Source organism: Notothenia rossii (assembly GCF_949606895.1).
Source record: "Notothenia rossii genome assembly, chromosome: 5".
NCBI classification, from domain to species: Eukaryota; Metazoa; Chordata; class Actinopteri; order Perciformes; family Nototheniidae; genus Notothenia; species Notothenia rossii.
In genome coordinates, this window is record NC_136903.1 from 7,783,421 (window position 1) to 7,796,572 (window position 13,152).

At 40.6% G+C, this 13,152-nt stretch overlaps 1 protein-coding gene across 4 annotated transcripts in view; it reads right to left on the reverse strand.

Moving 5' to 3' along the window:
- LOC307038646 (pleckstrin homology domain-containing family A member 7-like) overlaps nucleotides 1-13,152 on the reverse strand; it is a 168,434-nt gene that overhangs the window by 137,333 nt on the left and 17,949 nt on the right. Inside the window, exon 1 of one of the 4 annotated variants that reach the window (XM_079680211.1) lies at nucleotides 6,104-6,587. The exons of the other annotated variants lie outside the window; for them this stretch is intronic. Within the exon in view, the coding sequence (XP_079536337.1) occupies nucleotides 6,104-6,255 (152 nt within the window). The 5' untranslated portion in view covers nucleotides 6,256-6,587. Of the gene's footprint in view, nucleotides 1-6,103; nucleotides 6,588-13,152 lie in introns of those variants that run through there. 4 annotated transcript variants of the gene reach the window in all.

Here is a 13,152-nt window from a genome sequence, read left to right on the forward strand (position 1 = left end):
AAAGAGGCTAGAATGCTTTACAGTTCAAAACACAGCCTGAAAATAACACTAAATTGGTGGACTGTGCGAGAAAGATGCAACTTTGTGATGGTGCTCGAGGCAGTAGTTTGTGGTGTAGCTTCATACAGCATTTTTAAAGGGGCCATATTGTGCAAATGTTCAGGTTTCATAATTGTATTTTGTGCCTCTATTCTGACATGTTTACTGTAATGTTCAAAAAGGAACTTTGTGATTTAAAAAACAATACTAACTTAAAGGGGACCTATCATGCTAAATGCACTTTTTGATGTTTTTTATACATGAAGATGTGTCCCCGGTGTGTCGGGGAAATCACGCAGCGTCAGAAAATAAAACCCTCTCTTTTCCTCCGTACCCAAATCTCTAAAAACGGGGCTACAACGGAGCTGATCCAGATTTGCGTCCGATATGACGTAATATCTGAAATGTGGACCCACGGCTAGGCCTGTCGCGATAATCGATAAATTGACTTATCGTACGATAAATAAAAATGGACTCGATAACTTTTCTGAGCTCGATAAATTGCCGTTTACATAAAGATGTGACCAGCATTTTAGCCTGGAGCGCTGTGGCTGCCAGGCGCACTGTGAGGGGCGGGGCTGACACACAGCCAGGTCAGGACACTCCGCGTGCACGTGCAGCAGCGTAGCAGCCAAATTAATAATATAGCGACAAGCGGGAGACAACGTGTGACTTACTAGCGGGGAATTTAAAGTGAAATGGAATTGGTTACAAAACCTAACTACACATCTCGATTCTCCGGTGTGGCAGTATTTTGGATTCAAACCAAATCAACGAGGCGAACCTACGGACTTGAATTAGCCCGGCGGTGTGTCGCATTGGTTTAAAAAAGGTAGCGACAAAAGCAGGCAATACCACGCATTTTAAACCACCTAAAACACAACCACCCCATTCCGTTTTCCCAGCTGGGAGCAAACACGGCAGCTGGAGATGGAGAGCCCCCGCCCGACAATGCAAACATGTTGGTGTTCCTTGCTCGAAAACTTAGAAAAACAGATTTGGATATGGCCTGTTGAGGCATCTGAGCCTTTGACAGTGGACTGTACACTTGACTGTTGTTTTAAGGAGGTTTTTTTTGCTTGTGAGATAATGTGTGCTCATATTTATTTATTCATTTATATATATATATGAGAGAGAGAGCTCTGTTTTCCAGCCTGACTATTTAATTTATTGTTTTGGTTGTGTGATTTAATTAATTTATTATAATTTAATTAATTTGTTTTATTTATTATATATAATTTATATATTTTAATATTATTTCACATTTCATTTGCAACGTTGAATGTTCAATAAAAAGTTATGTTTGACAGGATGTACTTGAATTATTATTATATACTATCATTATGTCTTAAAACGGTGCCGACAATATTATCGTTTATCGCAATAATTTCCAGAAAAATTTATCGTCCAACAAAATTAATTATCGTGACAGGCCTACCCACGGCCCTATCAGAAACAATGCTATCAGAAACAATGCCCGACTGTTTTGGACGTAATATGGTCGGTGTTTACATTAGCATCGCTAACACTCAGAGCTAACCTGTACTGGAGAGCATGTGTGTGAAGAAGCAGGAAATAAAAAGGAACTCACCTTGTGGTATAACCGGCAAGAGAGAAAGCCTTTGAGCTCCATACTGTTTCAGAAATAATCCTTGATGATCCATGATATGGCGTTTCATCACGGCAGTATTTAGTTTAGACAGTAGCTGCCGGGTCCCGCATGAGCTCAGACCCCTCCTTTTTTTATTTTTTGTACTTTTTTTAAGCTTTATACCCAAATCAGCACTTTTGAAACAGGAAGTGAAATAGAGGGATATGAGGCATGGCTAGAATGGGTGACCTGTTTGGTATTTTGAGCAAAACACTTCATAGCCATGTTTTTTATATTTTTTTATATATCTGAGACCTATGCTATTGCCTAAAAATAGCATGATAGGTCCACTTTAAGAAAACCCAACAACACTTTATGCCGTAAATTCAATTTCATACATTAAAATTGAATGTACAGCCTGTGAAATTAGGATGTCTTCTCTGGCTCTAAAAAGGAGCATTGTGTGAAGTAAGGCCATATCGCCTACGAAACTACAACTGTAGAGTACAAAGCCACTTGTGTTTACATTCAAGTAGTTAAAGCTCTTATGTGGAGGTAGTACTTAAAAGGTCCCATGTCATGGCCATTTCTACTGATCATAATTCCATTGTTGAGGTCTACTAAAATAGATTTATATTGTGCAATTTTCCAAACTCACATTAGTTTCTCATACAGCATCTCTGTATAGTATGTGTATTCACTCTCTGTCCTACACGGCTTTTTGGAGCTCCTGCCCCCCTCCCTGTGAGCCCAGTGTGCTCTGATTGGTCGGGACGTTGTGAGGCTTGCTGCTCAGTGAGCTCGCTTACTGGTGTGGTTTCCGGGTCAGCGATACAGCGGGACATCGCAAAACTCATCCTGAGCAAACACTCACAGCCGAAGTAAAAACAATAAGTGTGGCTTGATATTAGGTAAGAAAAAGGTTTAGAACGCTGTGAGAATGAGCATTTCTCCTCGATCCCAACTCGTCAATGGGACTCCCTGTTAGTTGAAAATGTACGCTAAAAGTCCCCCCACTACTTTGATAGTGGCGCCAAGGGATCCTGGTGTGTGAGGAGCTCCGCGGATTGGTCCATTTTGGTTCCCGGAAGAAACAAGTGGAAAAAGAGAAATGTCCAACGAGGCGTTCTGGGGCAGCATAGACAGGTCTTTCCTGTGTTAGAGTTTTACTCGCTACAGGGTGTACTTTGAGGGTTTGTGACTCTGCAGACCGTTTACATGCAGAAAAACCTACATAACACACAAGGGGACGGGTAATAACCAGAAAAGCATGGCATGGGACCTTTAAGACAGGAGTAAAAGAGGAAGTCAGGTGATGTTATTATAGGAGGCAGTCAGGGTGAATGAATTGGTGAATTGGTCAACACAGGAGACAACCCATTTTCCAACCAAGAGTTGAAAACAAATTGAGGAACAACCATACATGGTTAAATCCTAGCCTTTGTATAACATTAACCATGGCAACAGTTCCCATCTGACCTTAACGAAGTATTCATTTCAACCCAAACCACGATGTTTCCCAGAATCTAACCTATTTGTTTTTTGTGTCTACACCTACTGCTCCATTTATCAAATATTTCTATTAGCAGTCATTTAAAACCTGCTTTTGAATAGTGACCCTGTATCCACTCCACTTCGTGTTTTTCTTATAAAAGAATTTAAATGAATCCACCTCTCATATCTGGAAAAAAGAAAACACATCTCTCCACCACAATTTCATTTCCAGCCAGTGCGTTTGATTAAGAATAAATAAACCCTACACTTCAGTCAGGCGGGCATATTAACCTTCTCAGCACAGTCTACATATTTACCATAAACCACATGTTCAGCTCTCTAAATGTAAAATGGAGGTACTTTGATGCAAATCCACGGAAAAGTGTTTTGAAATTCAAATCATTTCTGGAGGCACATGTGGATATTGAGTTTCTAATATTGCATCTGGCCCACGTGTTTCTCTTACCTCGTAGAGCAAACTTTCTTTTCTTTTCAAAAACAGAGAAACCCCAATTGCCAATCCTTCAAATAAAAACCCAGTTTAAAAGAAAACAGGTCAGTGCATAGATAGAAAACCCAAAGAGAGAATGAACTGACAGGCCCCTCTGGCTGGGTTATATCACTTTAGTAGAGACAGTTATGTACCTTTAGATAGTACTGACACATTTCCAGAAAGGTGTTGGATCGTCTTCTAGGATTTATGTCATCTCTTCAAGAGAAACACAACTGTTCATTGCCAAGGAATCAGACTTCCCATATGTCCAGCACTAGACACTTTTTACACTGCTATGGACATTATATTACATGTTACTTGTTAGACGCTTCCAAAGCGACTTACATACTCAATACTGTGGACGATCCCCACAGGAGCAACTTGGGGTGAAGTGTCTTCCGGGATACAACGACATGCTGACTGCAGTGGGGTTTGAACCTGTGACCCCCTTATCCCAACACCAAGGCTCTATCCACTGCGCCACACGCCTGGACAATCTACACACTAATGTACATTCCCAAAGATATTTAAGTGACTGTTATTTTGTATATATATTGATTGTTTGGTTTTTATCTTAAAGGTCCCATGTCATGCTTTTCCGGTTATTACCCGTCCCCTTGTGTGTTATGAAGGTTTTTCTGCATATAAACGGTCTGCAGAGTCAAAGCCCTTAAAGTACACCTTGTAGCGAGTAAAACTCTAACAAAACGCCTCGTTGGTGAAACGTCATCATCCATTTGATTCTTCCGGGTACGTGCTTACGAAAGCACGTACCCGGAACTAAATGGGCCAATCCGTGGAGCCGTTACGTTAAGCCGCCGCTGATTGGTCCAAATTGACCAATCCACACACACACTCAGTGCAGGCAGCCCTGCTGATTTCTGCTCCCTGGCTACAGGCTGATAACAGACAGTTGGGATCACGGCAAAATTCTCTTTGCAGACCCATTCTCACAGCGTTTATCAACCTTTGAACCTTTTTCTTACTCAATATCAAGCCACACTTATTGTTTTTATTTCGGCTGTGACTTTCTGTGTGTTCAGGTTGAGTTTGGCTGTGTTTGGCTATGTATCGTTAAACAAGGAAATCATACCTCCACGGAGCTCAGCGCGATTCACAACTTAACGACCAATCAGAGCACACTGGGCTCACGGGGAGGGGGGGGGGAGCTGCAGCGAGCCGTTTAGTGGAGAAAGTGAATACTGCTGAATACACATGCTTTACAGAGATGCTGTATGCGACACCAATGTGAGTTTGGAAAATTGCACAGTATTTTTCTATTTCAGTAGACCTCAACAATGGAATTATGATCAGTGGAAATGGCCATGACATGGGACCTTTAATGTGTGCATATGTATAAATGTGTCTTGATTGTGTATATATAAATATTTTATACATATTTTATAATCGGGATTGTGGGAAACGGTATTTCAATCTCTGTCTGTACACACAAACTGAAAGATTTGACAATAAACTGGACTTAATAACCCATAACGTGATTTTCGTACGTTTAATTTAAGAATGTGTATGAGATCTGCTGACAGCAGTCAAATTACGCAGTAAGCAAAGCTCAGGATTCAATGAGAAGGCTACTCCTGTGATCTTGGTCAAGGTGTTTTGGTAACTCCATTTATAAAGCGTTTTCCAGTCTTTCAGACCACTTACACGCACTGTTGGAAGCAATTTGGGGGTCAAGGACACTCTGACATGACCGTGGGGAGTGGGGACCAAACCACCGACCCTCCAATTGGTGGACAACATCAAACTCATGAGCCACAGCAAACATGTCGAATAGATTCTACCAAAAGAGTCTGTATCTGCCTTTTGCACAAAGTTCAAACGGCATGTATTTCTAGTAAAAAAAACTGTATCCAAGCATTGAAGCATTGTGCCAAACTGATGTCAGGTCATGTCTTGTTCAACTAATAAAGTCACAACTACGTCTGCAAGACAACGTGAGATTAATGTAGCAACAGTTTATAATTTCTGGTACAAGACATCCTCCTCTGTCACGGCTGTTTTCCTCAGCCTTGCCCGTGTCCCACAGCTGGAGGAAACACACCTTGTTTATGGTGTGACCAGCAGAGTGAGGCTGAGGAAAGTGCTGAGCGTGCCACTAAAGCTGTCACTGCACTCGTCAAGCTGAATTAATTCTTATGTTTGCATTCAGCTGGGGATCTGTGTGTGTGTGTCATCGGCTGTGTGCATTTGACACAACGTGCACAGTGTGTGTCTACCCTTATGTCTCGTTACAATCCCATAAAGCTGACAAACTACGCCACACACAACTTGTTTTATGACATGCCAGCACGACGATGTACTCTACCGAAGAAAAAAAGAAGCTAACGAGCTGTTATCGACTTCACACACTTCACACACAGCACAGAAACAACTCCTTCCACCATAAAGAACCTCTTCTTTAGATGACACAGACACTATGTCTCCAGAGAGGCCAATGATGTTGTAGTACTTCATGGCTGGCTTACCTTGCGTCGCCCGTCAGATCCCATGTTGAGAATTCATGATCTTCAACGTTAGCGACCACCTTGGCGGTCGCTGGCCAGGCGGTGTGGCGTTTGACGGGAACCAGCTCGTGACCGGCTCCCCGTGAAGGGTCCCGACTGCAGCAGTTTCCCATCCTGACGCAACAAAGGAACCTCTTATGCCGACGTTTAAAGACTTTATCCCTCTGAAACCTCACTTGAAGTTTCGTCTCGATTTAGCTCGTTTTCATGTAAATGTCGTTCTACTAAAATGTCCGACAATCTCAATGAAAAGTCCCTGATTTAACTTTGCTGATTGCTGAAGACTTATTGACATCTTTCAAGGTTTCAGACATTCTCTAGACTGTCCAAACAACTGTCCCCCAATTCCTTCCTTGTCCTCTGTCTCCAACCTCCCCAGTTGCTGCTCACATGATCTCTCCGAGCTGCATTGCTAATGTTTTGGTGGCCGGGCCGTCCTCCTCCTAACACTGACAGAAGTGTCACTGTCTCCCACGACCAGACAGACTTTAAGCGCCACAACATTGTATCAACCATCTTGTTGTTTCTCTTCCTCGACGTTTGCATCAATCCATCCTTTGTGCCAGCCCTCCTTTTCTCAGTGTTGAACACAGATGGACCCCCCACACACTTTCCAGCCTCATGCTTTCCTCTTGGTCTGCAGACAACAGTCATGAAGAGAAGAGTGAGATGCGCTGGTCCTACGCTGGAGAGACGTGTGGGATTGTCATGTGGAGAACATTCTACGAGTGCAGAAGGCATTTGATTCCATGTTTCCATTTGTAGGCTAAACATCTCACTCATTTTCCATATCTGAAGTTTGTTGTTTGAATAGCCCATTGTGTGCTGCCTTGAGCATCTGGTAAACCAATGCAGAAATCTAAAACGAAACATTGTGCAATAGTGCCATCATTTGTGTATAAAATGTCAAAAATGTCAAAGAAATGTCCAGCCCAGTTTAAAGCCCCCGTCACACTGTTCCGAGATTGACACCCGATGGACACACGAATATGGAATTGTGAATTTTGCACGAAGATGGCCCCGAACCAGACACGAAGGCAACATATACATTACATTTAAGACATACAACTGCAACGACAGTAACACAAACAATTATGTTAAAGTATTATGATACTGTACTGATGTTTTCAGACTTTGTTCTTTACTTTCTCCGTCTTTATATGTAGAAGATATTAAGTTTTCTGCGTCATGTTGTTTCCATAGCAACAACAACTTCCTCGCCTTCAAAATAATACATTATATCCTTTTTAGTTTCACAGAACACAAATTGAGTTATTTACATAACATGTTTACATGATTTTGTTGTGCAATAAAACAACCAGATGGACACACGATAAAGGAAATGTTCAAATTCGGTTCTGATCGTAACAACATCGGGCATTCGTGAGGGCATCTTAAGCCATCTTTGGCATGCCAAAGATTTTGCCACCGCTCCCAAAGTTGCTGCCGGAGCCTGATAAATTCCACCGGCGGTCATACGATGGCTTAAGATGCCCTCACGAATGGCCCGATGTTGTTACGATCAGAGCCGAATTTGAACATTTCCTTAATCGTGTGTCCATGAGGTGTCAATTTCGGGACAGTGTGACAGGGGCTTTAGAGATTCACGAAATCCCAGGAGAAGCTTTAAATATCTTGTTTTGTCATGCCTTACCCAAAAGATGTTCAGTTTAATATGATATTAAGCAGTGAAAAGGAGGAAACCCCCATTTTCAATTAGCTAAAACAGCATTTTCTGACCATTTTGCATTAAACAAAATGCAATAATCTACTAATCAATTAATTGTTGCAGCTCTTCTTTGCAAGATGTAGTTTGCTTAGTTTTGATCCAGTGTTGTATATAACATATCAAAATTATGGGCTTTAATTCTTTAAAGGCAACTCAATTCCCACGTTGTGTTCATAAGTACTGACACGACAAGGCTGTTTCCGGAAAATCTATTTTACAGCCATGTTTCTGATGCACAAATCCTGTTGGTTTGTTTCTTGCCACGCTGCCTTCATGAAGTCGAAACCTGTCTCATGGTCGTTATTTTCAACAGCTATTTTGAGAACCAGATGAAAGAGGGAAATTGAACCATGGACAAATCAAAAGGACAGAGGATAAACAAGATGCAATGGAGCAGGCAATGGTGTGCAAAGGAAATGTGACTTTTTAGGAAGTAAGGCTAAGTAGGCAGAGGACACTTGGATGGAGAGAAAGAATAAAATATTTCTTGAATCTGATCTTCATGTCCCATAAGACATTATTATCAGCAACCAACATTTTAAAGGGGCCCTATATTGATCATTTTCAGGTTCATATTTGTATTTAGTGTCTCTACTCTGACATGTCTCCATGCTTCAATGTTCAAAAAGCTCTTTATTTTTCTCATACAATCTCTGTCTGAAACCAGTGCCCAGTCTGCTCTGATTGGTTAGCTGGCCGGCTCTGTTGCGATTGGTCAACCGCTAAGAGATGTCCCGGCCCTTAGCCTATCATGTACAATGTGTGTGAGCGCTAGCCAATAGAAGTGCGAGTGTTACATAGTGATGTCACTGACTACATACACCAACACACTACAGGAAAGGAAAGGTATTTTGTTGGAAGGGAATCAGAATTCAAAAACAGCTGCTGTGGATTTCAAGGCAAGTGTAACCAAGGCAACCAAACAGGCAGTTGGACAGGTGTACCGATGGGGGGTAAGCCTGTCAACAAAAAAAGAAAAACTCCATCCTTTGATCTCTTTCAGAAATCTGAGTGTGCTCTATGCCTTCTGAAAAACAATAAGTCTGCTTAACATGCAGGAATCAATCGCAGCTGTTCACAATCTATCAGGAGAACTACTGTCGTTCACACAGATCTGTGTTTGACATTTTAATAGATTGTATGAGTGAGTGATTTACTTCTTTGTGTGGACATGCAGGAGTGACATTTATTCAAAGAAAAACTTTCAATACTTAAAGTTGTCAATCTTTTGTATTTGTTCAAGCTTTTGACCTCAGTGATTGTGACGGGAAAACTAAAGTGTGTTCAGAACAAGAAAAATATTACTTATGATGACAGCAAGGTTCAAAGACGACATTTTAAAACTTCACTGCACATGAATAATTTTGTTCCTTTTTAATAATGAATTCATCGTTAGGCTGAAGGGCTCTGAATTACTTTCTGACAAACTTTTTTCTTTGAGATTTAACTAGAACTTCTTCCGACACACACACACACACACACACACCATTTGTTAGACACACACACACACTCCAAACATAACACCTCAGTTTGAAGAGGATTAGAAGTGTAGAGCAATAAGAGAGATGGATTATCAGACACTGAAGAGGCATCATTAGGACAAACATTCTTTGATGTGAATCTCAACGTGTGCAGAGGATCGTCTAAAAGTCAGAATAAATGCTCAGGGCGCCTAAGAAGTGTAAAGAACTACTACAGGAGTTAGGTTAGTAAGAAAGCCTCCTGTATAAGGCTTTTATATCGGCACCTGTCAGAGCTTTTTGAACATTAAAGGTCCCATGTCATGCTTTTCCTGTTATTAACCGTCCCCTTGTGTGTTATGAAGGTTTTTCTGCATGTAAACGGTCTGCAGAGTCAAAACCCTCAAAGTACACCCTGTAGCGAGTAAAACTCGGACACAGAAAATACTTCCCAAAAACGCCTCGTTGCTGAAACGTCATCATCCATTTGATTCTTCCGGGTACGTGCTTACGAAAGCACGTACCCGGAACTAAATGGGCCAATCCGTGCAGCCGTTACGTCCGCGGAGAAAAAAAACACAAAAAACGCAATTCGATTATTTCCCCAAATTGTGCAGCCCTACATCCAATTACATATTTACTTTATTAGGGCCTCATTGCCAAATCACTTTTGAAATGTTGTTTCCAGTTAGACTATACAATGTCAAAAGATCCTTAAAAACGGCAATCTGGAGTTCCCAGAGCACCAGGACCGTTCTTTTTTATGTTTCAGGATAAATCCAATCTTTATTAGTTAGCCATCACATTCTTTGAACTAGAAACCATCATGCAATGGCAGCACAACTGTTGCAACTCCAAATTGGGCCAATAGCTTCAAGTGGTAAGCCAATAGCCTCTTCCCTGCTTCCTACCCCATACAACCCCAATACCCTTGGTTGGACCACAGCTATTTTCTTAACCTTAATTTTGAAGTCAGCTGTTAAGTTTCTTGACTACATCTTTCACCATTGCCATGCTATTCCAGAATGAACACCTTACAAATTACATTTTAAATGGCCTTTGTGGTTGTAAAGCTACCGTAGGAGTTTCCAGGAGAACATGTTGTCATGATGAAACACACCTAGACAATACAGCAGTTAATAGTTTGATAGATTCAGAGCTCAGCGCCCGAAGTCAAGAACTCTCCAATCACCTCATGTTCTCTCGACCTCTCGGAGCGAAACAGAAAAACAAATGGATTGGAGGTCAAGAGGTCAAGGTACAGCAAGCGACATACAACAGGGGAAAAGAGTGAAAGCTGTTATTTTGGCTGTGACTTTGTGTGTGTTCAGTTTGAGTTTGGCTGTGTATCGCTAAACAAGGAAATCACACCTCCACGGAGCTCAGCGCGATTCACAACGTACCGACCAATCAGAGCACACTGGACTCACAGGGGGGGGGGGGGGGAGCTGCAGCGAGCCGTTTAGTGGAGAAAGTGAATACTGCTGAATACACATACTTTACAGAGATGCTGTATGCGAAACCAATGTGAGTTTGGAACATTGCACAGTATTTTTCTATTTTAGTAGACCTCAACAATGGAATTATGATCAGTGGAAATGGCCATGACACCTCTCCTTTAAAGCATGGAGGCATGTCACAATAGAGGCATAAGCATAATAGGGCCCCTTTAAAAGGAAATAGAAGCATCTGCAACTGAACCAGAATAAGCAGACGCACTGACTAAGTAACCAGAAAAGACAAGTATCAAACCACTTACAAAATGAGCAGAAAATTGCATCCAATCAGTTAATTGTGGTTCATTCATTAGTTGTGTTTGAGAGGAAAAGTGATGGACACAATCTATGAGACGAAAGTTAACCAACAGAGAGATTTACCACCTCCAAGTGGACTTAGATAAGAGCAGAGAGACAGATCTGATAATAATAATAATAATAATAAAGTACAAATTAAAATAAACTGTTAGTAGAATTGCTTAATCGCTTTAATTGTGATTCATAGTTTTACACACTTGTACACACTCTCAAAACTGTCGAATGTATATAATATCCCATGTTTCAATTGTGTTAGTAGTAAGGTGGTCTAATAGTGTATTCTGTATGTTTCATATTAGATATTCTTCTGTTAATATATACAGTATATGCAGGTTCTCAATGTATTCGCAACGTCTCGTAAACATGCTGCTGTAACAAAAGTGTTTCCTAATTTGAGAAAGGGCTGCTCAATTAATCGTATTTTAATCGCAATTACGATTATTGCTTGCAACGATTACGAAAACAACGTAATCGAAATAAAACGATTATTTTTTTATTATTATTATTTCTTTCTTTTTTTTGAAATTCATTTTTCTTTTTTATTGGTTTTTCAGTTGAATTATACTTAAAGTTCAGGGAAATCAACTGTTAAAAACATACTGTTGACATTTTTTTTCTCCAATCAATAAATAAATCGAGAGTTTCGCCATAATCGAGCAGCCTTAATTTGAGATCAATTTATTTATTTATTTATTTAACAGGGACAGTGCACATTAATGAACATTTCTGTAAATGTGCCAGAGTTAGCCAAGAGGCTATTTTTCATCTGTAGTCCCTGGACAGATTTTAAAAGTCAACCTATTTCATTTTAAACAAGTAAATACCACGCATTTAAAACATGCAACAGACATTTCTAAGATACTTAAATAAAAACAATTTAAAATACAGAACATTAAAACAAAACAAATCAAACAAAAGAAAAGAACATGTTAAAACACAGGCAGTGGGTTGTAAGGAGCAGAAGATTGGGTCAGTGCCGGCAGAGCTGATTCCCCACTAACCATATTTTGAGCTTTGATTTCAATAAAGTGAATGTGGTCTGGTCTCTGATTGGTGGTGGGATTGAGTTCCATTGCTGAGCTGCTTTAACAGACAATGAAGACTCACTGAAAGAACTTTTTCTGAGTGGAATAATACAATCTCTCAATAAAGTATATCTTATCTAATCGAACCTAATAATAAAGTTGCTGTTGTATCGCTATGACACTACATTGTACCTTACAATCCCAGCATGCAACTTGTTGTCTTTGGGCCAACACCAACAAGATAAATACCTTTATGTTTATTGCACCAGTAAACATTAGACTACAGCAAATGTAAACTCAAGAAACACCCCAACTGTCTAATCACATATAAGCAGGAAATGAGTTCCACTAGGAGTTGAAATAAAAGCCACAGTCTAGCCTGAATTTCAAAAGGAGTGGTTACATTAAGTATCGAACAATACTGTGTAATTAAAAAGTGTTACCTTGGATGAAGCTGATCAGGAAATGGAATAAAAGAATGTGCCAGTTTTGTTATCTGAGTCTTTCCGGTGACACACACACAGTGACACACACACACACACACACACACACACACACACACACACACACACACACACACACACACACACACACACACACACACACACACACACACACACACACACACACACACACACACACACACACACACACACACACACACACACACACACACACACACACACACACACACACACACACACACACACACACACACACACACACACACACACACACACACACACACACTCCTTGTGGGTTTCAGTATGCAGAGAGTGAGTCAGGCATCTACTCTGACTCAGTCTCTCTTCTTACCTACACCTGACGTCCCTCTTTAGCCCCTGCAGCTCTCAGCTTCAAGTCACATTTGTAATTCTTTTAGATCAGAAACATTTTCAAAACTTCACTCATGCTTACTAAAACATTTATATACCAAAAAAAGTGATTCTCTGCGTTAAAAAACCCCCACAATTTCACCCCT